This window comes from Ursus americanus, chromosome 13 (assembly GCF_024610735.1).
Source record: "Ursus americanus isolate L20-20 chromosome 13, mUrsAme1.1.p, whole genome shotgun sequence".
Classification (NCBI taxonomy): domain Eukaryota; kingdom Metazoa; phylum Chordata; class Mammalia; order Carnivora; family Ursidae; genus Ursus; species Ursus americanus.
The window spans coordinates 42885366-42912686 of NC_142139.1; the positions used below are offsets into that span (position 1 = coordinate 42885366).

The window sequence follows — 27321 nt, forward strand, 5'->3', positions numbered from 1 at the left end:
AGAATTTTGTGATCATATCCTCTACTCTAAAGACTTCTCTGAGGAGCAAGGAGTCTCCAGAGGCAAGATGGGTGCAGGTGGGAAACCTGTTAGCTTTCCAGATTTCTGCTGGACTCTGCGCCTTGTCTCTGAGAGTGGGACCTCTTTGTCCTGGGACCCATGATGAGAGCGAGGGCTCCAAGATGAAGCCCAAAAGTTATGAGCCCCAATTTCCGCCTCCTTTGCACAGAAACCCAGCAGAGTCTTGGCCCCTGCAGCTGGGAGAAATGGCCCCAGGCCTGAGAGCCGCAGGTGGGGATGCTGTCCCTGTCTGGTGGGAGGATAGGGAAGTGGTGGCTGAGGTGAGAGTCTGTGGACTTTTCAGTGAAGTCTGTGTGTTGACCTGGAAAGCCTCAGCTCTTTTAGAATCCCCAGGCCAGACCTGGTGACCCATTTACGTGCATTTAAGGCATTTGCACATGGAGACTTGTTGAATGTAGCTGACTTTCATACAATCTGGAAAACAAGAGGTCTTTCCAGCAACCCATGCAGATGTTCCTTGGTCTAAATGAATGGTTTCTGGATTAGGAAGGAGAAATGTCTTTTTTTTTTTTTTTTTAAGATTTATTTATTTTAGAGAGACGGAGAGGGAACGTGTGGGGGAGAGGCAGAGAGAGAGAGTCTTAAGCAGATTCCACACTGAGTGTGGAGCCCCACAGGGGGCTCCAGCTCAGGACCCTGAGATTACAACCCCAACAGAAACCAAGAGTCCTTCGCTTAACCCACTGTGCTACCCAGGCACCCCCAAAGAGAAATTGCTGATGTTAGATTTTTCTTGGGCCTTTCCTTCTAACTTTCCGTTCCCAGTTTAGCTAAAATTGATGCAGACTATTAGTCGAAGGGTGACTATTAGCATATAAACATATTTATGAAGTGTGCCTCTAGGGAGCAATCAGAAACTCACCACTCAGCCACAAAAATATATACAAGTCTGAGAACGTTGAGAGTTGCCTTTTGTACAGTAGAGTTACCATGGGGAGGGCAAATCAGTTGAGCCAGCAAGAGCTCATTCGAGGACGCTGCATTTTGTCAGTTGAGAAGCAGCCTAATCTTCCGTAATCACTGCTCGCTTAAGAGGTCTCAGAAGACTTCAGAAACACCGAAAACGGAAATATTCTACAGCCTTCTTTGGGTTACCCGAGGCCGGAGCCGAATTTCCTCAGGCGGGGCAGGGGAAACTCAAATCAGCTTGGCGCTGCCTAGCTTTCCCAAAACCCCGTGTGGGGACGAGGCTATGGAAGGTCTAGAGGTGATCTCTCCTTAATACTTTTGTGCTCTCAAAGAGTTCTCTGTGGAGCCGTCGGGCAGTTCCCCATACTTCTGTCTCCGCAAATTCCCCAGGTGGAGACAGTCGTAGGCGTTAATAAGCCGCATTAGTGACCACCAGAGACGGAAATCGCTAATTACTAAGTCCCCTTTGATCCCCCTCAGCCGTTTGGCTCCTGACACTGGAGGTTCCGGCATCTCCGCTTTCTTAGAACTGTACCAGACTAGTGTGTCCAGAGCCTTGAGTCAGACGTGGGATCGGCAGTTTAACGTGTGCGCGGAGATTTGGATCAGAATTTTAAAAAGCTTCCACAGACTCCCCAGATTTTAAATCCAGCCGCTGAGCTCCTGTGCGGCTGGAAGCTAACAAACGCCCCTGTGCGGGGGTGTTTGATTAATTTCAGCAACTCCGTAGCTCTGCGCTTTAAATTTTGGGCGCAGACTGGGGAAATAAATGATTTAAAATTTCCAATGCACTGCCTCTCTCCCCTTCTCCATCGTCTGCTTTCGATTCGGTTGTGGGAAATGGAGTTTTCTTCTTTTTGCTGGACTATAATGTGATTCGGGATCATTTGTGAAATGAACAAAAGTCACCGGCAAACGGGACGACTGGGGCAGAACGCTGATGGCAGACCCGGGTGGGAGCAAAGGCCGGGCCTCCGAGGATAATTGGGAGCCAGCCCCCTCCCCTCCTGGTCTCCATGGTCCCCTTCATCTTCCAGGTAAGATGAATGGCCCTTCATCCATCATCCACAGCCAGCCTCCTCCCCCAGGCGAGCGGAGAATCTGCTTCCCGAAGAAACCTATTAGCCTGGAATCGGGCAGCTTTGTGGAGCCAACCGAGGCTCTCTATTGTGGCCTTTGTCTGCGGAATTTAAGCATTTACGTAATGCATTAGCACCGAACTCGGCGCCTGGTCGGGACCCCGCGTGCCGAGCCTGGCGCGGACCGCGCCTCTGCAGCTCCCTCACTCGGCTGCTCCCGGGGACCACCCTTGCCGTTGCGCCTGGGTCACGTTGCAGGCGCTCTGGCAAGGGACGCAGTGCCACATCCCTACTTGGCCAACTCCGGGAGGCTGCGCTTTGAAAGCGGCAACGTTTTGGTGGATGAACCCACGCAGGGTCCATCTGACCCTGTGCTGGAGGAATAAACTTGACATTAATCTGACTTTCCAGGAGGTCGTTGGGGGCTTCGCCGTTTTTCAGCTGACCGTTGGGAGCCGCGCGCTCAACGGTCACTGGTGCGTCCGAACGCAGAGGCGCCTTGGGTTCCAGTCGCCAGAGCAAAGCTAGTCTCCAGTAGACCCGCGTGCCAGCTGAGAGCAAAAAGGATTCAGGACATGTAGAAGGGAGGACGATCCGCGGCGCGTGGGAATAGGTCTCTAGGGAATTTAGGAAGGAATCTGCAGGCTTTGGAGGTGCGCACGCTTCTCAGAGTACATGCAAACACTATAGTAAGCCGAGGTCTCTGGGTATCCAAACCTTAAAGAGGGAGGTGGCTCGGCTCAGAAATCTCGGCGGAGGGGACTTTTCCACCGAAAACTTTCCCGAAGTGCCCAGAATGCGCCCCAGTCCAGACAGGTGCAGGAACTTTTGCGCTGCCCCGCCTCGGCCACTACTCTAAACGGCCGCTTAGAGGACGCAAGGAGCTTAGGTCGTGAGTGCCAAGGGAAACCTGCGTCTGGAAGCGAGTCTCAGGGAAGAACACCGAACCCGGGGGGCCTGCCAGCCCCCTTCCAAAGAATCCGAGGTCCCGCGCGCAGCTCGAGGCGAGCCGCGCCTGTAGCCTGCGCCCAATCAGCGCTCTCTCCGGGTCTGTGACGGCGTTCGGCCCCACCCCCTTGACTGGTATAAAAGGTCTCAGAGAGGGCTTCAGCGCAGAGCTCAGCGCGCGGCCCTGCGCCCCGGCACGGCCCACAGGTGGGTTTCGTAGCTTGTTGCTCTCAGCACCGGTCCCACTGTCCCCGCCGTCTGCCGCGGTCAGGTCCTCATTCTCCTCAGTCCCCAAGGCCGGGCGGCCAAGCCAATCTCCAGGCTTCTCTCCTTTCCTTTTTGCTCCCCCTTTCTCCAGGGCAGTGCAGTCCCCCGCGGCACTAGGCCGCCCGCCAGCAGGTGAACAGCAGCGCAGCGCCCCTGTCCGGCGAGCTCACCTAGCCTGGCCCGTACCCAAGCGGCGGTCCCCTGAACGCTCCCTTTTCCCTGCAGGATGAAGAACCCAATGCTGGAGGCGCTGTCCCTATTGCTGGAGAAGCTGCTCCTCATCTCCAACTTGAAGCTCTTCAGTTCGGGCACCTCGGGCGAAGACAAGGCGAGGAATAGTTTCTGTGAGATCAGCTCTTTCCTCCGCGGCGACGTGCTGGAAGTGCCCCGGACCCACCTTACCCACTACGGCATCTACCTGGGCGACAATCGTGTCGCCCACATGATGCCCGACATCCTGTTGGCCCTGACCAACGACAAGGGGCGCACACAGAAGGTGGTCTCCAATAAGCGTCTCATTCTAGGCGTCATTGTTAGGGTAGCCAGCATCCGCGTGGACACAGTGGAGGACTTCGCCTACGGAGCTGACATCCTGGTCAATCACCTGGACAAATCCGTCAAGAAGAAGGCGCTGCTCAACGAAGAGGTGGCGCAGAGGGCGGAGAAGCTGCTGGGCCTGACTACCTACAGCCTACTGTGGAACAACTGTGAGCACTTTGTGACCTACTGCAGATTCGGCACCTCGTTCAGCCCCCAGGCCGACAAGGTACACGTGTGACTCACGTCACCGATGGGTTCGGTGGGGATGCCCTTTCCCATCCCTACCCTTTTTCTATACTGTGGGATCAGGGATTGAGTTCTAGAATGAGTAACGATCTCTCTGGTGTTCCTAAAGGAGGCCAAGTAAATAAAAAGCGTTGTCCCTTGCAAGGTAACTTCAAAAAACTCGGTTAAAGAGTGTGGCAATGCCGTACGGCTGCCAGATTCCAAATCTCCCCAGTTATTGCTGCAGAGGTCGTCAGGGTGACCACCCAGCCTCGAGGAAATGACAAAAGGGCAGGTGGGCTTGGGGCGGGAGTCAAGAGAAAAATCTGTCACTGTGTGCTTGCAAATTTTCCCAAGAATTGCAATTGGAAGAAAGGGGTTCAGAGTTTGTATTTTATCTATAACCCTGTGTACAAATTGTTGTGCCTTTAAAATTAAGGAAGCAAGCAGGTTTCTCCTTCTGTAAGCTACAGAGTGAATTCCTATTGCTTAATATAAACTATCAAAATTCCCAGTAGGAGGACCTCCCTGGTAGATGCCTTACTCCTGTGTCTGGCTTCAGAGAAGTCATTTCCTTGGTATTCTGAATTCTTTCCTTGAAGGCTTTAATCCCCATCTAGACTTCCTCATTGTTAGGCATCCTTTAACCCTTAGCTCCAAAGGTGGGATTGTTTATGGGTCTCTCAGAGATCAAAACAACTGGTTTTCAAGAAGATCCATTCAATGTAATTTTTATGGGCACTTAAAAAAAAACAGTATTATCATTGAAGATGATTGATTAAATTAGCCACAAATCCAAAGGGGGAGGGATGGGTTTTTTATTTTCTTTTGAAACCTCTTAACTTAAAGATAGTTACTTTTTAAGCCCGCAACTTCATTTGCAATTAGAAGCTTTCGCAGCCTTCACTGTCGTTGTTAAAGAGGTTATTGTTAATGGTCACTCTTAATTGAAACCTGGGCCATCACCTAAGGAGCTTCACATTTTAGCCTTCATGTTTAGATACTTTTTGGACCAAGAGAATGAGTCCATGCTACCGATTTTGTCCTGCTCCACATCTTGATTCATTTTTTGACCCATATGGGAAAATCTTTTTCTCCTCTGTGGCAGAACATACAAGCACCACGCTATGCTTTTTATACATCGGTATATGAAACTCCTTATAGATTATTTAAAGAGCCACAACAGACTCAATCCAGGAATTTTTTTCTAAGTAAAATAAAAATATAGCTAGAGCAGTGTGCCATGATTGAAGAACCACAGCCCCAGTCCAGGCCTGATTAGAAATGAACTTCACTACATTTACAAACACTGGCTCCAAAGTGTACAAAAGGAAACACGTCAGATTTACTTAGGAACCAAGCAAATTATTTCTCTAAGGAAAAACAGTATTTCTCTCCAGTAATTAGGAGTTACCCTTTCATGGAACACATATAGCACTGTATTCTATATTTTGACCAAAAAAAAAAAAAAAAAAAGTACAAGTGCTTTTTTTGAGGTCATAAAATATTTAATCTGCATAAATAACTAGCTGGAGTAGTTTTTCATCTTTGGAAACTTTGTAAGGTTTTACAGAAGTAGAGAAGTGTTTTAATTGCTGTTGCTGCATAGCACCTCTTGTGAAACTGAGTTTTTGTCTTCACTTTGAATGGTATAACAAACAATTTGGCCAGAGTAGATTTCCTGGGGGAAAAAAAAAAATCCCCATCCCAAATTTTCCAATTCTAAGAACTGGTGTTTTGTTTTGTTTTTGTTTTTGTTTGAACATGCCTTGAGAGAAGTAGGTCATTAATAGTGAAGGAGGACTGATTTCTACCTTTCAGAGATGTAAGGGATTACTTGATTCAGGGTCTGATTGTTGAGTTTTCCATCTATGTATACTATTGTAAGCCCAACACTGAGAGTTGCAAGTTGTCTCTTACTTAAATTTGAGTTTATAAACACCCTGAAGAGCACTTTCCCTCATGAAAGCACTGCAACTAATTTGAAAATAAATTGGAAGAAAACATTTTGCCTTTTTGTAGCATGAAGCCCTTTTTAACAAGTTTAGGAATCATAAAATTAAGGGAGCTTTATATTACTGTTAACAATTTCAGTGTTTTGTAAACTATAATGCCTTTTAATTACTACTACTATGCCTTCTGCTTTTTCGACTCCTTTTTTTTTTTAATGTTGTTGGTACTGCTTTTCATTGCCAAAAAATGAATGCAAACACCCATTTTAATTTCTGGGGTTTCAGTGCTCAAAAAGTGCCCCTACGGGCTTCTTAACACCTTCTGGCAATGCTGGACATTCCCTCCTGTCAAGCAGCACTAGAGATGCTTCCTGGGCTAATGGCCAAGTGAACAAGAACAGGACATTAGAAGTAAGATGCTCCTTGAGAAAGTCTGCTTTTGGGGAAAGGAGTCCACAATGATTCTCTGTTTTCCTTAGTTAACAATTATAGGGAAAAAGACAAAAGGAGCATAACCGTACGAAGACAGCTTACTCATTTACCTAGATGCATATCTTCCCATTATTTGCCAAGTACTTTTTCTCATTGTCCTGAAAACTTCATTTAGTTTGATCCTCACCACTTTAAGATCATGTATTTGGGACTCAGTGTTTTTGTTTAGCAGAAAGAGACAAATCATCTGTTTGACATGTAAGAAAAACAACATCTGGATAGCTCACGGGAAGTTTTGTATTTGTCTAGAAATTGTAAAAAAGTATGGATAGAGACACAACCTTACAGTCAAGATAGCGCATTAAAATATTTTGGGCTTGTATACTCTGTCCATTAAGAATGTAGAAACCTAGCTGTCCAGGACCATGTAGGCCACTGTAGGAGACCCTCAAAGCATATACAATGTCATGTCTAGAAAAGGAGCTTAAAACTAGTACGAGTAGTGAAAGTCATATAAAAATGGAGCAGTTCGTTGCTAAATTTTGCTCTGACGGTGATGAGGTGGAGATAATTGTCAACAGATGTAGCAGTAATGATAATCATTGTAATGCCTTACATTTATGCAGCATGTAAAAGAATACAGAGTACTTTTGCATTAAAAATCTCACTTGATCCTCACAACAATCTCCTTATTCCCGTGGAGGAAAAGAGGATAGTCTGAACAAGTTAAATGATTTACGTGAGATTTGCTCGATCTAATAAGAGGTGAGCCAGGACTCAAACATAAGCCATCACTTCTGAGTAAAATTAGTTTTTAAAGGCAAACAATTTCACATATTAGAAGAATGCCTTCCCCAGGGGTAGGGATCGTATTTAATTTACCTTTATCTCTGGCAGCCAATTTTATGTCACATAATGGATTGAATTTAATTTATTCAGGGAATGGGATATGACAAAAAAAAATTAGACTTTCTATGCCTTTAGATTTTGAGACCTATGAAGAAAGTTATCATTGATATCAAATTTTCAAATGATGAGTTGTAGGAATTGATTTCAGCAATAATAATAGGCTGAATCCTAGCACTCAAGATTAGAGATTCCTTTGTTTATGTAATTTTAGAATATGTTATTTTTATTGACAGGCAGTTTAAAGTGTTAACCCTCAATCCTGAGTAACTTTTCTGTGGTTACATTCTCTGTAGTTTTCTATAAAAATTTTGTATTTACAAAGGCAGCTGCCACTAAGAACTTAGTCTCCTGAAGCTTCATTTCAGCTACTATGGGTCGTGGAGTCAAGAAACTGAATTATTCACATCCTAAATTCTTTCTGAAGTCATAAGAGAAATTCTAGGTTTTCTGTTAGACAGAAAATAGGTGAGAAGATTACGCTTTACTATTTGGGGCATATGAGTTTTCTTTGATTTAGCCCCCTTTTCTAACATTCTTCAATTTTCTTTTCCAGTTCTGTGAGAATGTGAAGATAATTATTCGCGATCAGAGAAGTGTTCTCGCTTCAGCGGTTTTGGGATTGGCGTCTATAGTCTGTCTGGGCCTGGCATCATATACTACCCTTCCTGCAATTTTTATCCCATTCTTCTTATGGCTGGCTGGCTAACTTCATACCCCCGTGTCAGTGTGTGTATTCTCTGTGTAAATATGTTTATATTTATAGAGCACAAATCAGTATAAGCATTGTCTAGAAAAATGTGACCTGTAACACTGTTCTGGATAAAAATGTGACTAAGAATCACACAAAGTGCTTACCATGTAAGCCCAAGAACAAAGGCTTTCTGAATCTTCCCAGGCAGTTCCATGTTAAAGCCCTGTGCAGATCTTGGAAACATGACAACTTGTGATAGGAGTCATCATTACAAGAGAACCAGCCCCGAAGATGATGGCCACAGGAGATTATTTATTTGTTTTTTTCTCCTGTAATCACTGTTTTTCTCTGTTAAGCCTGAGTTTGAAGATTAGAAGACTTATTGAGTGAGACCACTAACTTCATTGTAAATTTATTCTGTTTCGTTGAAAAACTTATATTAAACTAAAAGAATTTCTCTCGTTCAGATGAAAACATGTTTCATGATTGGCAAAAAAAATTCATAATCCGTTTTTTTCATTATATATAATTCCCAATAAGTCAAAAATATTTTCATTACTTGAAACCATGTTGGCGAAGTTAGAGTTTAATGATAAAGTATCTGGCTAGAACCATAGCAATCTGTGTTTTCCTGCAGGAATAAGCTACTATAGCATCAGTTGAACAATTGGATTTGGTCTTACTTACTTGGAAGCCTGGCATTCGTTATTTTTTTTTTCCTTTTATGTGTCACTGTGGTGACGTTAAACCACTCTGAGAGGTAAATGGATATAGGATTGAAGTAACTTGGATACTTGGAGTGTGTATGTGCCAATTAAATATGCAAATGTCCACATATACACAGACTGATGAGAGACAAATGTTCTTGATTGCTTTATAATACCAGTGTGGTTACTAGAGAGCATTCGTAGAAGTGAATGTAAAAACCAGTTTGGTCTGTTTCCTTATGACCTTGTATCCATGGTATAGCTTTCATATATGTCATTGGGTGGTTTACCTTTTAAAGCATTTACTAACGTACTGTATCATTTTTAAAAGTCCTCAGATTTGTCCTCTAACAGATGGCTTCATTTCATTGCAAAGTATAGTTTCCATCCTTAAAAGAAGGGTGCCACAAGGAAATAACTGTTAGTAGAAGTCTCCGAGGGTCTTAGTCTCAGCGGGCCTGTAAATTGATCACACTGAGGCTGTGTTAATATCAGGGTTGAGATGTAGCACTGTTAAAGCAAGCGTTCAAATACTTTTGCAGAACTGCCAAATTATAAAAACTAGGCCACAAGCTAGACTTGCATTTCAAGTATTAAAGTTGCTTTATAAGCTATCAAGAATCACAAGTTAATGAGTCACATAATGAGTGATCTGGGGAGAGTAGAGTTGGTTATTTAGTGATCCAATCAGAACAAATTTAAGAGCAGTTTTTGGTGTGACTGATGTTTACTACCACTGATTTACAACAAATTCAGTTGGACTTTAATGATAATTGAACTTTGCGTTTAATCATTTAAAATGTTTTAAATCGTCAAAACACGAAATGGCAACACCACAGAATAAAGGTTCTCTGGGCCTATTCCAACCATTTAAAATTACCTTAAGTATGTATACGTGAAAGCAACCACTATGAGAACTCCATTGTATTAGTGGTTTTTCACTTACTGTGTATTACCCTTTGAGCAACTGTTTAAATAAATTGATTTTTTTAAACCTATGGCGTCCTAAATAAATACCTTTTTTGCAGACTTCAGTATTTCAGGTAGCAAAAACCACTGCCTGATGTTAAATCTGTGTTCACAGATAATAATCCCTTATTAAATGCTAAGGGAAGTGTTAAGGTTAGAATTAACATAACTAGTCTTCCTTCATATCCTTAAAGTAAGATCCAATTCCTCATTCATCTGAGTGCGCATTATATGCCTGGCACTGACCTGTTGTAATTTCATGGTCTAGAATTAATATTATTTTTTTTAAACTACCTATATTAGTGTGCATACAGTGCTACAGGAATACAGAGGAAGAAGCAATTAAATCTTCCCGAAGGTCGGAGAAATCTGAAGTAGGCCATGCTAGCATTAGGCTGAGAAGTAGTGTGAGGTGATTTTACCATACTCATGTATGCTACTATTCACAGGAAGAGGAAACCACAAGCCTGGTTTTATTCATCCAATATTCCACAACTCTAGAATTTGCTGAACTTAGGACAAAGGAAATTCTTGTTTTGTTGTGCTCAGTTTGATTGGTTGATTGACAAGGTAGAAGAAGCATGGATCCCTGATTGTGGTTGCGGAAGAAACTGAACCATTCCTGGGTCTCTGATGAATGTCTCTGGGCTCCATTAGTTAAGATTCATCCTTAGGATTCTGCAAGTCCCTTACAGTTCTAAATTTCCCTTCTAACTTGTGAAATGATAAGTAGTGTCTAAGGCAGCTTTTTGTTGCTTATTTTGTTGCCATATGTAGATGCAGACCAAAGAACTAGCTGGGGCTAAGATGAAATAACGTGTCAAGTACTATGCAGGTATTGGGAATGAAAATAAAAAAGAGACGTGGACCTCAGAGTGTATGGCCTCAGTGACATAAAAGCATTAAGACTGTGAAGTAGAGCTGGTGTAAAGCACAGAAAATGACCTGGTTAGTTTTAACCAATAAGGCCAAAATTATAGGGACTGTGTACTGAGACTTGGAAACATGGGATGTTTTCCAGGGGGACAGATCTGGGGCAGGACATTGTACACATTGGGAACAGTATGAGCGAATGCAGGGAAAGTATCCACGCCATGTCTAGCACGCAAATGTGAGGCATTCGATTGTTCGCTGACTGAAGCATGGAACTGCATGGGGCATTCAGGCAGAGGCAAGTGGTTCAGAGGCTAGAGTGGAGCGAGGCTGGTGAGGAGAGGTGCTGGAAAAGGAGAGCAATGATCAGGTGGTACAAGTTTTGTACAGACCAAGGAGTTTGGACTTTTTGAACAGCAGTGGAGGTTTGAGTTCAGCAAGGTAACTCCCAAAAGTATAGAGGAAGGATGTGGCATGGGGTAAGACAGGACAAGGGGCTCTCTTAGGAGACTAGTTATGGTCCTTAATCTCTCAAATCTGGGCCTATAATTGTGAGGGTGGAGAGCAAGCATGTCAAGGAAGTGTCAGCAGACTAGCCAAATCCTTGTATTTGACTCATGAGTAACTGTTGGTAGGGTGTCAGGGAGGAGTTATGCATCCCTTCCTGCCAAAAAATTAGTTCCTGAAATATAACTTCATGTGGTGACTGTATGTATATTTGATATTCCAGATCTTTGTTCTGCTAGTTCTGTGCCTTCGCAAGGACAAGCAAAGAAGTACAGATTTGTTGTCTAAATTTTATTTTCAGAATAGAGATATATTTCTTATTTTTCCATTTCTATTTCATACTATTACTGTGAAATATAAAAAAAAAAAAAATGTTTTCCAGTGATATTACAGTTAGATCAATGGCAAAGTCTTGTGATAGATGAGAAGTAGATAAATGATGATTGCCAATATTGTGTTTTATATGATCTGTTTAGAGAATTTTATCTAACCTAGATCTGTCAGCTTAACTAGTTTTATTTTTCATAGATATGTATATGAAATAAAATCAATTTTATATACTGTCTCTCTTGTCTGTGAATTTGGTATACATAAATATTTTTCTGAGCATGGTAGCTTTTGTCTTTCAAGGCTTTCTTTACTGAACATAGCTGGCTTTACATATTTGAAACTAAAACTCTGTGGATCTGCCTTCAGATTGACATGATCTATGTTACCTACATCTGGAAGCCAACCTGGGTTATGTAGAAAAAGGTTCTGCATAATATTAAATAACAGTTCTCTTCTTCATTCCACAAAGCCAAGCAGCAATGACACATAGAGCCATGGGCATGAACTCAGCCACCAGATATTTAACACCACCAGTGCGGCCTGCCATTTGACTCTGAGCAGGGATGAAGTGTGAGTAGGAACACATCTTGGAGTCAGTTTTGAGATACATTTACAGCATTGCAAAGAACCACAGAGGTTACTCAGCCAAACCCTTAACCATCTAACCACATTTCAGACATGGAAAATCAGGCACAGAGGTTGAGATACTTTGCGATTACACAAATAATCAGAGGCAGATCCACAATTTGACTCCAGCTTTCTTTCCTATATATGACCTTGCCTTCCTGAGGTCTCCCATAAATTAGACAAGCTTTAGTCCAATGAATGTATTAATTTCTTGCGGACTTTTGTGTATTCCAGGCAGGGCCACAAAAGAATGAACCAGTTGGAATCTTAGTCCTGTAGTCCCATGAGTCCTTGCTCAGTCTCAAGAATGGCAAGGAAATAGATTTCAAAACAGTGCTAAGTTTGTACAAGTGTCAGAAGGGCAGAGACAAAACCTATACCTGTCTGTTGGGGGTCGGTAAAGGAGAGAGATGTGAGACAAGTTTTCAACAATACCTTAATTGAGTTGTAAAGAGTATAAACCTTTGAAGTGAAAGAGGCCTCTTTTCTCCAGGCCATTACAGGCACCTGGAGAAGTACATAAAAAAGACACAGAGTCATGGGAACCCAAAACACAGTTGGATTACTGCCAGTCCCTAAGAACAATTACCTGTGTTTATACTGTTGCTTTGAGAGAAAGTTACCCATATTGTTCCACCAGTCCTTTGAGGAAGACAATTCTGGACTCAGGCGCTGTAAGAGACAAGAGGCGAGATCAATGGAGAACTTGACTCTCCGAAAGTCTGGCGAAAGAAAGCATTTCCTAAACTTTCCAAGTACCTTGGGTAAGACTTATGAGCATGCAGTTTTGTCAAACACATGATGAACAGGGGTGGAATTAGGTTATTAGGAAAGGAAATGTAAGGTTTATGGACAGAGGTTTATTTAAGGGTACATGGAGAAGTAGGAACCACAGGAATCAAAGGGTGAATGACCACATCTCCCCAATCAGCTCACAACTGCTCCCATGTTCCAACAACAACCCTAGTGCCATCTTCCTCTTGATTCTAGATTCTGTCCCAGATACTTCATTCCCCTGAGCTTATAACTGCTACTCCTATCGCTGCCCGCCTACTGTTCCTAACCTTCAGTGTATTGTCGTTTCTCCTGCCTCATGGTTTTCCTTACACCTTGATTTTGTGTTTCTTCTACTTCTCCACTCTGCTGGGCCTCTGTCTCTCATTTAAAGTTTCCAAAGGATCTAATTAAGCTGACCAGTCATGATGCAGTATTGGCGGTCATGAACAAAGTTCTCTGCCGGGCTACCTCATGGCCATTGGTTCTTCCCATATCCTTTGGGCTTTTCCCTTCAGATCAGGTGACATCCTTGGGCCAATCAATTGTTGCCAAGTTGCACAGTGACATGCTCCAAGGTATGGTGATCTATTCTAAAGAAGGTACTTATAACTGATTTTCCTTTGAGGATAGCTATCAGTTTTAGTTTAAAGAAGGGAGTAACGTCTCATTATCATCACAGCTCATTCTGCAAGTATGTAGAGAATGGATTAGATGAGGAGATGTAACTTAAAGGACATAAATTCTATCATCAAAACGTAGGAGAGAAATGATGAAGACCAGCAGTAATTCAATGGCTATGAGGACAGAGAAGAAAGAATGGATTGATTTGAGGGATGAGAAGGAGGGGGTTTCATACAGGTCCAATGAAAAAAACAGAAACCATTCTAAGTATCGTCGGGTGAGATGTGTATGTATATGCATGTAAGACCCTGGTTTCCCTTTCTTCTCACCCTCCAATCTCCCATGAGGGCCTCACATTGATCAACTAAGCCAGAAACCAGCTGACAGAAGAGCCTACCAGGAAAGGCAAGAAATGCATCTGAGGCATAACAGGCTGTTACTGGGCACCGGAATAAGTGTAATTGGTTGTATGTGACGTACTGGTTGATTTAGGGGAGTCAGGCTTGGGAGAAGTAGGACAAGCCTTGTCCAAGATATATAAGTTTGAGAAGCCTCTGGTCTCATAGGTGGAAATACTGAGTGGACAAGTGGAAACTGTAGTCTCATGCTCAAGACAGAGCTTAGGGATGGGGATTTATTTAAGAGTCATAACAGTGGTGGTTGAAGCCAAGGATATGAATTAGACCATCCTGGGGGAGTCTATGCAGAATTTTAAAAAGTGGAAGGAGGTAAGATTAAGGTCACAAAATAAGAGGGAAGAAGAAAGATCAAGAACAGTTCTAGAAGAAGATTGAGAGCAGACCAAGGAGAGACTGTGTGAGGAGGCAGGAAGGAGTGGGTTTTAGAAGCTAAGAATCAGAATAGCATCATGATATTGAAGAGAGATAGGGACTCTCATCACACTGTGGATTTGATAGATAAGGAGACTGAGTGGGCTTGATGAATAAGTATCCCACTAATGGTAGGAATGGGGGTGTCAGGGAGGTTAAGAGAGAAGGCAGATTATGGGTTGAAACGTAAATAGAAAATGAGTGTGGGCTTCCTTTTGTTGTGGTTTGGTGGGAAAAGGAACTAAACAAATAAAGCCCAAAGACTCAGAAAACAGCCTAATATCTGACATCTCTGTTTCCCCTTCAGCATTCTTTGGAAGGGAACATACTGGGAACATACTGAGAACTGCTTTATGCCTCATTTAAGAAGCATAAACAAGTCAATTTTCATAATTATTTTCTGAGGGGCAAACACTCTTTTGGGGATATTATCAGAACTGCACTTTTCTTTCAGAGCAGTGATTACTATCAGAGGGTAAAGTCAAATCAATGAACATTCCCATTTCTATTGTCTTTGAAAAGAACACAGGTTCAGATGGAAATTCTGATAAGGTCGGGGGAAATGGGAAGGAGTAAAAACAAAAACCATACTGCATAGGACTCTAGAGTCTTGGGCTCTCGTTCAAACAACCTGTCGAGGGGAGTCCAATACCATCTCTTCTCTTTCACAGAATGATGGAGGGTTCAAGACACAGTGCAAGACTCAGAATCAAATGCTATTGGAATTTGGTGGGGGGCCTCATAACCTCCTAATTACTTCAGATTCTCTACAGATTAAAATAGTCATAAAAATCATAATGGAAGATTAAACCAATCCAAGCTGCTAACATGTTCAACGAATATTATACAAAATAATGGTTTCTTATCCATTAGTTCTTTCTTGACCTCAATGCATGTAGAATTTTGAGATCATTTGTCTGCTACTTGGCTGAGTCATCTATTCTTTGAAGAAGAATGTGTTAGTATTCCTGAGTAAATCTTCTTGTTTATACTGAGTAAGTCAATGAGCTGAAACTCCAAACTTTATCAGATAAACAACTCTTGTCTGCTCAGCCTGGCTCAGCCTGCGGCTGCCCTCAAAGGATCTGCTCAAGCATCAGAGCCAGAGCTGTAAGCTCCATGTGGGTCCAGACACCTGATCTGACCAGATGCCTCACTGCTGGATGGAAACCAAAAATAGAGCAACTGCTACAAGCTGAAGCAGCATCAAGATTTATTTCCTCTTTGAGACTCCCCACCTCAGCTCCACACTCCACCACTGCACACACATCTCTCTCCACTTCTCCTCTGGCAAGTCACAGACAAAGGACCGTCGGAGAATTTAACAGTGGTCAATTCTCTTCGTTTCATCCTACGTCTACTATTTCCTGGAAAAGGACTTCAAGTGACAGTAACATCCGAAAATAAGGAGACTGAAGGAAATGGCTTTAGAGCACCACAACAGTGGGAGGGACTAGCTCCTCGGGAGGTAAGCAGCCACTCCATCCATGTTTCTCTTTGTGGCTGCTGTGGGGACTGGCACCCCTCCTTCCGTAGCTCAGATTTCTCCACTCTGCTGGTGCTCATTCCCCCGGACCTCTCTGAAACCAAGTGCTCTGGGTAACTTTTCTCGAAAGAGATTTTGAGAAAAGGTACTTTTTGCATTGCTTCTCTACGCACCTCAGCAATAGGAGGACGAAGCACCCAGAAGACTTTCTTTCCGAGCCGTGATTCTCTGAATATGGCCGTTTCCTTGGTTTCCTTGCCAGGCCGCAAACTAGTCGCCCTCCAAAGTAGGTCCATCCACTGGTTCGTACTAGAAAGTGGGAATGGAAGGGACTGAGGAGCTACAGTCTTTGTCTTCTTGTAAGGAGGCAGAAATAAAAGTTAAAGTCACTGTGCGAGAGGGCTATGTGGCTTGAATGGGCATGAACTGAAGAAGTTCGTAATCTTGGCTTTGTGTGAGCATTTGAGAGTCTACCCCCTTGCGGTGTCATTAAGTATGATTAAATATAATTTGTAAATGTGCTGGTCTCCTTTTTATCTTTTATTATTATTTTATTGTCATTTTTTTACTTATGAGTCCATTTTCATTCTTGGAACTTCATCTTTATTTTTTCCTATGTAAAAGGCCACCCGGTGTTCATCTTTCCATCATGTCTAGACTCACGCGTTGCAGCTCTCAGCACCTTCGCCCGCTCCTCCAGACTTTTCCACGCAAGGTGAACGGATGCCACGTGCAGAATGCGAGCAGGTTCAAGACTTAGTTAAGTGGTGTGCTGAAACTATGGTGTGTCATGACATCTGTGGCAAGCTGATTTGCAGTCAGACCGCCTCCACGTGGCAACTGACTTGCGGTGACAATGACTAATACTGAACATTATTCACAACACGAGCTCCGAAGGCAGCATGATAGGATGTGCTCCTAAGTACACACTTTTTCCTGGTATGAGGGAGACATGGTGGGTCAGGGAGGTCTCTCCTAGGTCCCCAGAATCTGCGGGGCTCCCTTACCAACCACTCCACGTTTCTACTTGTGGGCTTAGGATACTAACTCCTTGTTGGCAGGGCGAGGCAGCCAACTCATTCCCATGGCAGAGAATTCGGATTCAGGTGCGTTCTTCTCATTCAGCTCACCTGTACTGAGTGTCCATTATATGGTAGCCACTAAAGATAAGAGTTTTCACTGTCTAATGAGAAGGTATGTTATGACCATACCTTGAGAACTATCTGAGTGGAGGTGGCTTTCGAAAATATCTTAACGTTTTCTCCTTTAGTATTTTATAAAGTGCTGTCACACTCATTTGCTTATTTAATAACTATTACCCCATAAAGAAGAAACTGCGCCTATAAATATTAAAGGAATTTGTTTTTAACCACAAAGGTGTTATTCTCATTTTTATAGTCCAGGAAATTGAGGCTAAGTGGGTTCAACGTTCATGATCCTGAAATCAGCAATGTAGTATCAGGACTCAAGCCTTGGGATATTTACTCTGAATTCTGTATCATATCACATCGCCCTAATGGTGGGCAACCAAGTACATGAGGTCATCGATTTCTTTCCAAGATCATCCTGCTGCATCCAGCCAGTGGTCTTGTCATAAGAAGGGGACACATTTACTTGCCTAGTCCTTACCTGTGCTTTTCGGTCATAGAGCTTAAAGTTCAGAATGATGGAACTGTTCTGAAGATCTTAAATCCTCCCAAGAAAGTGATATGGAAAGGCAAGGTGGTCCCTGTCCCTGGAATTGGAGAGTTTCACTACCACAGCTGATGTCTGGATTTAGTTCTGTTAGGGTATGCCCAGTGTACCCAGTTACACAGGTTCTGTTCATTTTCAGCCATCCTCTGATGTGAACAATACAGGGTTTCTAAGCTGACACCATGGTGAACACTCTAAATTCCATAGTGAGCTATTTACAAGGAAGCTTCCATTTGTGAAGCAATGCCAAGACAGATACAAAGATAAACCGAAGCCAGTAACAATAACAACAGGTGTGTCCCTCTACCATCCGTTTGTTGGTAAACTCACAGATGCACACACAGTTCTCTAAACTGTCCATCTTATTTGGGACTTACTATTTGGGCCATGTGATTCATATTCCAAATTAGAGCCCAGCTCAACTGGTGAATGTTGAAAAGCTGAGAAACACAGGTGGCAAATGAACCATCCTGGCTCTCCACCAGTGGGGAGTGGTGTAAATCCTTCTCAAACAAAAGGTTTATCGTGAGCGGTAGAATCACACATAATAATAGGCCTAGGTTACAGATTGAAGGACGTTACTTACACGCATGATAGATCTAATATTGTTGATTCAGCAGCAATCTCTCTTGGCCATTTTCTGAGAACAGACAGGATTGAATATCCTCCTGTAGTCGAAACATTTTTCCTCCAGTCTCTATTCTTATGAACCAGGCCCTAGAATCCCTGCTGACGACACCACTGGATTAGCAGGACAGAGGTGATGGGTCTGCAGGGTGAGGCCCTATAGAGGAAATGAGCTTAGGAGATGGACACGTGTCAGAAGGCAAAGTGAGAGACGGGGGGAGGGGGGTGGAGGGGGGAGGGGGTTCAGGATGACACCTGTTGGAAGGCCCCAGGATTGGCCTGGTCTCATAAGTATAGGCCTCCCAGCTTCATGGGGCCACACTGGGCACCTGTTAAAACCCAGACAGTGGGAGGGAAAAAACAGAAAGACTACACGTGGAGTGCACGAGGTGAATGCGGGCCCAACAGCTACGTTTATTTGTGATTCTCAAACAGGGCCTAGGGCCAAGTTCAAGAGACTAAGATGACCCAGACACCACGTGCCGTAGGTTTGAAATCAATGCATTTGCCTTGCCGACGGCGGGTTTGCCGGTCTCCCGCATTCAATTATAAGCTCTTTTAAAGTGTTTCTGAGTGTCTGGTAGAGTGCTCGATACATTCTAAACAATGAGCACAACCTCACTGTCTCCCACGTGTTTGTTTTTTGTCTTTTTTCCTATAGACATTCAGCCAATGGAAGAACATTCTCTCACTTTTAGATCCGCAGCAGACTTACATTCAAACATCTAACCGGCCACCCTTTGATTCTTTTTCTTTTTACTGTCTTCCTTTCAGCAAGTATACAGTGAGTAGTTGAGTGCAAGGTGCTTTATGTGCTGTGGATGTGGACAATGAGGCCCCAGGTCTTCCTTAGCACCAGAAGGCCAGGGGTGGCCCTGTGTTGCCTCTCATAATCTTGGGCCTGACAGTGTTAATGGTGATTTTTCTCAGGCTGGGTTTTATAGGCCTGAACATGGCACTTATCCCTAAGTGTTGTCAATTTCTTTTCTTTTTTTAAAAAAAAAAGTTTTATTTAATTTTTTTAACTTAAATTCAATTAGCCAACATATAGTACATCATGAGTGTTGTAAATTTCTTGTTCAATCCTTTGCTCCTCTCATGCCATAGTTTAACATCTTCATTCTTAGCACTTGTTTCTGGATTTAAGGTACAAATGGTCTTTCTTTACTTCACCTTGCTAAATTTCTTCTGTTGCCCCAATAACTAACGTACAAGAAAGAGTTTTGGCCATGCACCAATTTCAAGTGTTTTTTTTGGCTGGCCCTGAGAGCACCGCTGCTTCCCAGGGTGTGGGCCTGTTGCCCACCTCGCTGCCCCAGCAGGCACACCTGTCAGCACGGTGCACGGGCTTGCAGCTTCGCTCCGTGACGCATTCCCTTAACGACTCTGATTATCTGCCAAACACCTTGTTCTGTCTTGCAAGTTTTCCTGTTTGTCCACCATCTAATCTATGGGAGAATGTCAAAATAATTGTGTTTCTAGATTTCACAGGAAGAAACTTTATTTATCCTGAAAATGTTGGTTTCGTTTAGTCCTTTAATTTTTCTGTGGCTTCATACACATTATCACATTTATTTGTGACTCCCCACCGTCATTTCACTTTCCCGCCACGGTTGTGCTCAGTCTTTGCCAGGGATCCTCTGTGATAAACTGAAAAGGTCTGGCTGTGAGTCTTCCTTCTGACCAGCTGAGTCTTTGGCAAACTATCTGATTCTTAATGTTCTCCAGTATAAATGGGGGATGATATTACTTACTTCTCAAGATTATTGTGAAGGTTACAGTAGGTCAAGCCTTTCAGTGGGCTTGGTCCAAAGATGTGCTTAATACGTGGTAACCCAGAGGCCATCGTTAGTATTGCCTCTTCCATGCTGGAAGCAGTATGTCTAGGCTTGCAGTTCCTTCTGGGACCCACACACCCATTCTTTCTGTTAATGTTTACCGAAGGGATTCTTCTGGGCTCAGCTTCTGCTCTGCAGACTTAGCTGTAGGAAGCAAAGCAGCTGTTTGTCTCTCCTGCTGAGACGCTTTGGTGTAGCGGGACCTGGCCAGTGGGGTTCCGGGGCACCCCATGAGGTCTCTATGCCAGCGGCACGGTCAGGCCCCAAGGTCCCCGGGTGGTTGTTTAGCCGGTCCGCCGGATCCAATGATGTGACCCAGCTGCTGACCTCTCGGAAATCCCAGCAGTGGTCAAGCTGGCCTGGCTTACAGCGAGAGGTGCTGGTTCTTTTATGAAGAGAAAGGGCTACTGCCAGTGAAAAGCTTTTTATGTTGAATCTGGGTAACAGAAAACTTTTGGAAGCAGCCAGGGAAAGGAGGAGGGAGGGAAAATGAAAGTCTGGCCTGGACGCAGAGGCCGTGAATGTGAACCACAGCTTGGGCCATCACTGAACACCTCTTATTCTAAAACCGGAACCTGGGAAAGCTAAAGTAACTGTTCATATGTCATTAGCAATCCTATTGATACCTGGGATTTTACAGCATTCAGCGCTCCACCAGAGAGAAAGATTCAATTATGAACAGTCTTTGGATGCCAGGCGGGGAGGGGGTGGTGTGTGTTCAGGGTTTATTCCAAACACTTGGGAATAATCATCCATATATAATAATATGACAATACTTCGCCAATTAATTGTTTTATTAACACTCATGCCCCATTTCTAGCATTCTTAATCAATGTCAGTTTTCTTTTCGAGGTATACATTTCATTAGGCCTGAGCGCCTGTGCTACATGGAATGCTTTTTTTTTTTTAACCTTAGTATCATCCAAAAAAACCAAAATAAATAAACCTTAATATCATCCAATTCTACTTTTTTCCCTTATTCTGATTATCTACGGTACTGTTCTCTAATGTGTACTCCACGGGCCACTTGCATCAGAACCACCCAGGAAATGTGTTAAAATTGCAGGTTCCTGGACAACCTCCCACTTACAGGGGAGCTGGGATTCCTAGTCGGCTATCACAACAGCATTGTTCCTCTCCTCTTTAGTCACACAATCCTTACTTAGTTGGGGCTAGCAAGACGCCTATTAAAATGCTACATTTCCTGACTGCCTTTTCCATGGGACAATGTTCCGAACAATCTAATGAAGGCAGACGTGTTGTCTAGGAATTCCAGGAAGGCACCTTGAAAGGGGAGGAGTGTCCTTTTTTTCCCCCCATTTCTCTCGCTGCCAGCCTGGAAGTGGACATAACAGTTTGAGGGCCAGCAGCTGTTCTGGGTCAGGAGGTGACTCTGCGGATGGGAGCCAGGCACCTAAAATGGTGAAGCAAGAAGAAAGAACCTTGAGTCCCTGTGATGACACCATATCAGATTTGTACTGTGTTCCCCCAGAGCAAATAAGCTGTTAATGTATTCAGGCAGTTGGAATTATTTTAGAATGTTCAATGCAGCTGACCTGATTGCAACTACTGAATTTGTTGATTCAAAATCTTGACAGGGATCTTGAAAATCTGCATTTTTAATGACCGCCCTAAGACAATTCTTAAACATAGTTGAATTTAGGAAGCACTGCCATGATACATAAGGTCCATAAATTATCTCTTGGACTAATCAGACACAGGATCAGTGTACATGACACCTTTGCTTTTATCCTTCAGGGTTTAGTACTCTGACAAATACTGGAGATGGTCCATCAAAGCCTACAGAATGAATATTGTCTTCTGTTTCACCCCTAATTTTCTTCCTTTAGCCACCAGAGAAAATATTTCTTTACTGTGGACAGTCTTAAGAAGCATTTGGAGGATAAAACTTTTTCTACTGCTTTGAAAGCCCTAAGTATCCTTCTCCACTGCAGCACAGTGAGCTGCAGCTTTGCAGTGACAAGTTTCTCAGCATGGTGGCTCTTCTGCCCCTGGAGTCCCTTCCAGAACTTGCTACCAGGATAGCATGAACCCAGCGATCCTACTTAGTCCTTCAGCGATGCTAGCTAGCCCCATGGGGAGCAGATCCAGTTGTAAACACAAAGCAGTTAAATGCTTACCTTATGGCTTTAATGATCTATATCTTTATATGGACCTACACATCATTGTATGAACAAAATCAACTTCCAAGTTCCTAGGCATTATATGGCCTCTAGTACTATGGTAACTAATAACTATGATAATCACCCTGGTGAAAAATGCCAGTTATTGGAATGAAAAGTTATGTCTTTCATTTAGAACTGTGATGCTAGGGAGTCAAGGGTGATGCATGTTTATCTATGGGATTCTCACCAAGATTTTTGGAAGAAGTCAACCTCCTACTTCAAGACATGGATTATCCAACGTTTCTAAAAGGGTATAAATAATCCAGCTCTTTGCTTGTTTTTCCATATTCCCTAGGACGCTGAATCTGTCCACTTACCTAAGTTATTACCTTTTCTTTTTGCTCTGTGAGTATTGGAATATGCCACAGAAAGCTAGTGTCAGAGATTTCATAATTATTATCACAGGGCAATGCCTGAAGACAAAGTGGTTGCTAACTCCTTATCTATACATATCAGGAACACTGAAGTTAAAAAAAACAAAAAAGGGAGGGGGTGCCTGGCTGGCTCAGTGGGAGGAGCATGTGACTCTTGATCTTGGGGTCCTGAGTCTGAGCCCTATTTTGGGCATAGAGATTACTTAAAAAAAGAAAGAAAACTTAAAAAAAAAAAAAAAAAAGAACAACTAAACTTTCTAAGCTTTGGTTTTCTTCCCTGATAAAACAGTGATAAAAATAATACTTTCACATCAAATTGCAGTGAGGAATAAGTAAGATAACACATTTAAAGTCCCAAAACAAAGTAAGTGCTCAGTAAGTGTTAGCTGTAATTGGTAAATTTTCCTTCTATTAAATGTTACAGCTTCATTGTGTGTTTCTGACCAGAGGATAAAACATCTGTGAAACTTTATTAAATACATTCTCTTAAACCTCTTCTCTGAAGTTTTTAATAAAGGAAAAACAAAATCACTTTCCTTGAGCATAGACATTTTCCAGATCCTGCTTCTAACATTTCCAGAATTAATAACAGAATGGTGACCTAATATTACCTATATCCCTGGGAGAACATGGGAACAATTTGGGGATGAGTTAGTGTTATATCATTTCATTCATTCCAATTCTCCTGGAAGGAACCTCTACTGTGACACTGGGATGCAGAAAAATGGCAGCAGCTAGTGGGAGGGTCGTATCAGGGTGGTACTGGCTGCGGTGAAGAGTAGGTCCTGGAGTTCTCCCTGCTTCCTCCTTTACTCTGGGAGCCTCTGGCCAGCTGTCAACCTCCTAAACTCAACTGCAAGGGTACAATATAGGGACTGGGCCTGAGTTCACATTACTAATTAAGCGTCTCAGTGTGACTCTGAGCTCACAAGGAACAGTAGATAACTGAGGAGCACAACGGCGACCAAAGAACTGGACAAGCTATAGTGGGTGAAGTTTCGTTAATGAAAGAGATGGCAAATTTAAAATAAGCATCACACGTATTCTCTAAGAAATAAGGGAGGCTAATGGTAACGTGAAGCGAGAACTAGTACTTACAAAGAAAAAAACAGAGAAATAGCTAAGTATGAAAAACACAGTCTAAAATAAAAACTCAACAGGAGAGGTAAATAGCACAATGCATATAACCAAAGTAACAAGAAGCGGAATAAAACAGGTAAAAATACTCTAGCCTCACGGCCTAGTGATTTTAAAAAATGTGAACTCTGGGTCTAAATGCATAGGTTCAAATCTCAGCTCTGCCACGTACTGGCTGAACGACCCTGAGCAAGTCACTTAATTGTAACCATTTTCTCATCTGTAGAATGGATAGAGTAATAGGACTTACCCTATAGATTAGTAGTGAAGATTAAATTAGTTAATATATGCGAAATGGACAGAAGAGTCTTTGGCACATAGCAAATGCTACATAAAAATAAATTATTATTATTATTATTATTATTATTATTATTAAGGGATAGGATGTATAAAAGAACAACTTTAAATATAGGAGAGAAGTATATTCAATTAATAGGAATCCTTGAAGAGAAAAACAATTAGGTGGAAAAAAGAAATGTTTGAAGAAAAGCCTGTGACTGTTCCAGAATGAAAGAAAGATGAAATATCTCTGAGTGAAGGAGCTCATAGAGAGCTAAACAAAATGGATGAGAAAAAAAAAAAAAAAACCCTATATGTAGAGGGGCACTTGGGTGGCTCAGTCGATTAAGCGTCTGCCTTCAGCTCAGGTCATGATCTCAGGGTCCTGAGATCGAGTCCCGCATCTCCCACCTTCTCCCTTTGCCTGCCACTCCCCCTGCTTGTGCTCTTTCGCTGTCTCTCTCTCTCTCTGACAAATAAATATGTAAAATCTTTTAAAAAAAACTATACATAGACAATTACGATAAAATTTAAGGTCAAAGAAAGAAATTATAAATGCTTCTAGAAAGAAAGAATAGAACACCTTCAATAACACTGGATGCAAGAAGAAAACGAAATACTATCTCAAAGTGTTGACATAGGAGAGCGCTGAAGAAGTAAAATTCTATATCCAGGAAAACTATTATTTAAATATGATGGAGCAAGAACAATGGGGTCAGGCATTCAAGGTGCGGAAAGATTGTATTCAAAGGCCAACTTTGAAAAGACTATTGGAGGAAATATTCTAAGGAAAAAAAAGAAATTAGTCTAACCGGTCACCATAAGATATATGGGAATGATGGGTGAATAAATAACATATTAAATAATTTATAAGAAAAGCAACGTGTGTACGTGCGCATGCATGTGCACGTATGATAATCCAAAGCAAAATTTCCTTGTAACAGCAACAAAGGGTGTGGTTTGGCAGGGAGCAGCTGAAGAAAAGAGGGAGCTGAGAGAGTTCTAGAGTCCCTGCCTTAATCATAGAAAAAATACAAAAGTTGATAAGTATAGGTCTTAGTAAGTTAGGCATAAAGAATGTATAACTTTCGTATCAACAGAAAAATAATCTATAATAGACGTTGGGAAAGGAAAAGAATAAAAGAACCCCATCCTTTTCTTCTCCATCATGTTAAATCCCTACTTCCTTTATTCTTAATTTCATCATGCACAAGTTGCCAACCTCATTAGGAGTTAACATTTGGTCACACACTCAATTTGGTTATTCCCTTGTCGCTGCAAAAGGCAGATAAAATGAGGCTAAATTACATACCAATAGACCTAAAACCTCATTAATTCAGAGCTACATTTTGTATCCCTTGACACTACTGACAGGATGGGTTAAGGCTTAATTCTGCATGAATTTAAGAAAACTAGTAGTGTCTTCAAGATTACGAGAGAGAGTATTTAAATTACTCGAGACAATCATTTTAAGAATCCCAAATAATTCTAAAGCAGTCATTTACTCACATCCATTTACTTGCAAATATGCTAAGGTAAATAAATCACTCTTATGTATTCATTAAATCTGTTCTCAAAAGAATTCTTTCAGTCAGTATTTTATGCTCAAGTTTCTGTTATTAAAATAATAAATGCTTATTGTCAGTCTGGACATATAAAACATTCAGATTTTTCTTAAATCAAGATAAAAGCTCTTCCTTTTGATCTGAATTAATGAGGTAAATTTCTATTGTAAAGGGGAATCTAGCATTAAATCTTTACTAAGTGCAAGGTAACACCCTAGCTGACCTCCTGTTAACCTCACCTGACGGCTTACACTCGTAGTAAGAAACCGACCCACCCATGGTCATTCTAGTTCTCAGAGTAAGCAGTGTCTAGATTTTTTTTAACTGTACATTTATCAGGACGGTGAGTTCAGACAAGATAAATGGTGTATAATCAAGGAACAGATTCCGCATTAAAACTAAATGCAACACATATTTCTTTGGAGGATTACTAAGTCATCTCTCTTTTTTTCCGTGGCAGATGACGGCTAATTTTACCGAGTGGTTGATCTATGTAATTGCCTTGGTCACAGTGTACACACAAAAGAGGGGAAGGCTTATTTCTTGGTCTCTTCTTGGACAGATAGCTTCGATGAGCTCCTCCTGGCCTGAAGTGACTCTTCAGGGCACCTCGCTCTTCCCTGGCCTAGCTCTGCGGGCCTCAGCCTGGGCAGCCAGGAGCTCCTTGTGGGCTTCTACCTTCAGCTAGCGACGTGTTGCGTGAGAATCCACCTGCTCTTGGACATGCTCGCCTTCACGTCTAAGTACAGGCTGTGCTACAGGCCACCGCCAATCTTTCCTCTTTTTTTTTTTTTTAATGTTGTGTTAATCACCATACAGTATCATTAGTTTTTGTTGTAATGTCCATGGTTCATTGTTTGCGTATAACACCCGGTGCTCCATGCAATACGTGCCCTCCTTACTACCCACCACTGGGCTAGCCCATCCCCCACTCCTCTCCCGTCTGAAACCCTCAGTTTGTTTCCTGGAGTCCACAGTCTCTCATGGTTGTCTCCCCCTCTGATTCTCACCCCCCAACCTTTGCATGCCTTCCGAGCAGCTGGTACAGAGTTCTCATTCTCCTCATCCAGGTAACCTTCTCGGACATTTGAGCAGTGACTGGCAGTACCCTTTGGCCAGATGCTTGCCCTTTTCTGGCATCAAGCCCAAGAATGGACAGTCACAGGCTTGCACGTGGTCAGCTTCCAGATCTGCCAACCGCAGTTGGTGTTGACTATTTCACTGGTCTTATTGGAGTCCAGTCAGATCCTCTTCTTGCCATAACAGAGGATGCTGGAGGCCAGCCTCTTCTGAACCCCAGACATATTCACGGTTGCCACCACAGTGCAGAGAGAAACGTAAGTTATCTGATTTTTTTCCTTAAAAATCTCATTGTCTTTTTTTCTTTTAACAAGCGAATTATATTACGTGCTCATTGTAGCAGAATAGAACGAATAAAATATAGCTTTTAATCCTTCCGTTAATATTACGTAAGAATATTCTACTTTATAATAAAAATGGGACTCTCCATTTGCCATTAACATCATAAGCAGTGTTTTCCACCTCCTGGATATTCTTCCTTAACAGAATTTTTTGTGACTGTCAAACACTCCACCGTATGGATGTTTTATAACTTATTTAATCGATCCTTGAATTTCGGACATTTTGCTAGCTGTGCAACTTCTCTTTCCCTCATCTGTGCAATGAGGTCAATAATAATACCAACTTTAAGGGTTGTCAGGAGAATTAAAGGAATTAACACATGAAAAACATGTGTTAATTAAATTAAACCATGCTGACTGATATTCCTCTTTTAGACTATGACCACCGTCAAGGCAAGGATCTTGTCTGCCTTTTTCAGTTTTGTATCTCAAGGGTCGA

The 27321-nt window shown here is 42.5% G+C and overlaps 1 protein-coding gene across 6 annotated transcripts in view; it reads left to right on the forward strand.

Annotated features, from left to right (window-relative positions):
• Positions 1 to 11654, forward strand: part of LRAT (lecithin retinol acyltransferase) — a 132205-nt gene extending 120551 nt beyond the window's left edge. For 5 of the 6 annotated variants that reach the window (XM_087866532.1, XM_087866535.1, XM_087866533.1 and 2 more), the window contains 2 exons: positions 3510 to 4050; positions 7896 to 11654. In XM_087866532.1, coding sequence (XP_087722658.1) covers positions 3511 to 4050; positions 7896 to 8048 — 693 coding nt within the window. In that variant the 5' untranslated portion in view covers position 3510 and the 3' untranslated portion in view covers positions 8049 to 11654. Of the gene's footprint in view, positions 1 to 3198; positions 3225 to 3509; positions 4051 to 7895 lie in introns of those variants that run through there. The other variant, XM_045798774.2, reaches the window with a different exon arrangement.
• Positions 11655 to 27321: the final 15667 nt, after the last annotated feature.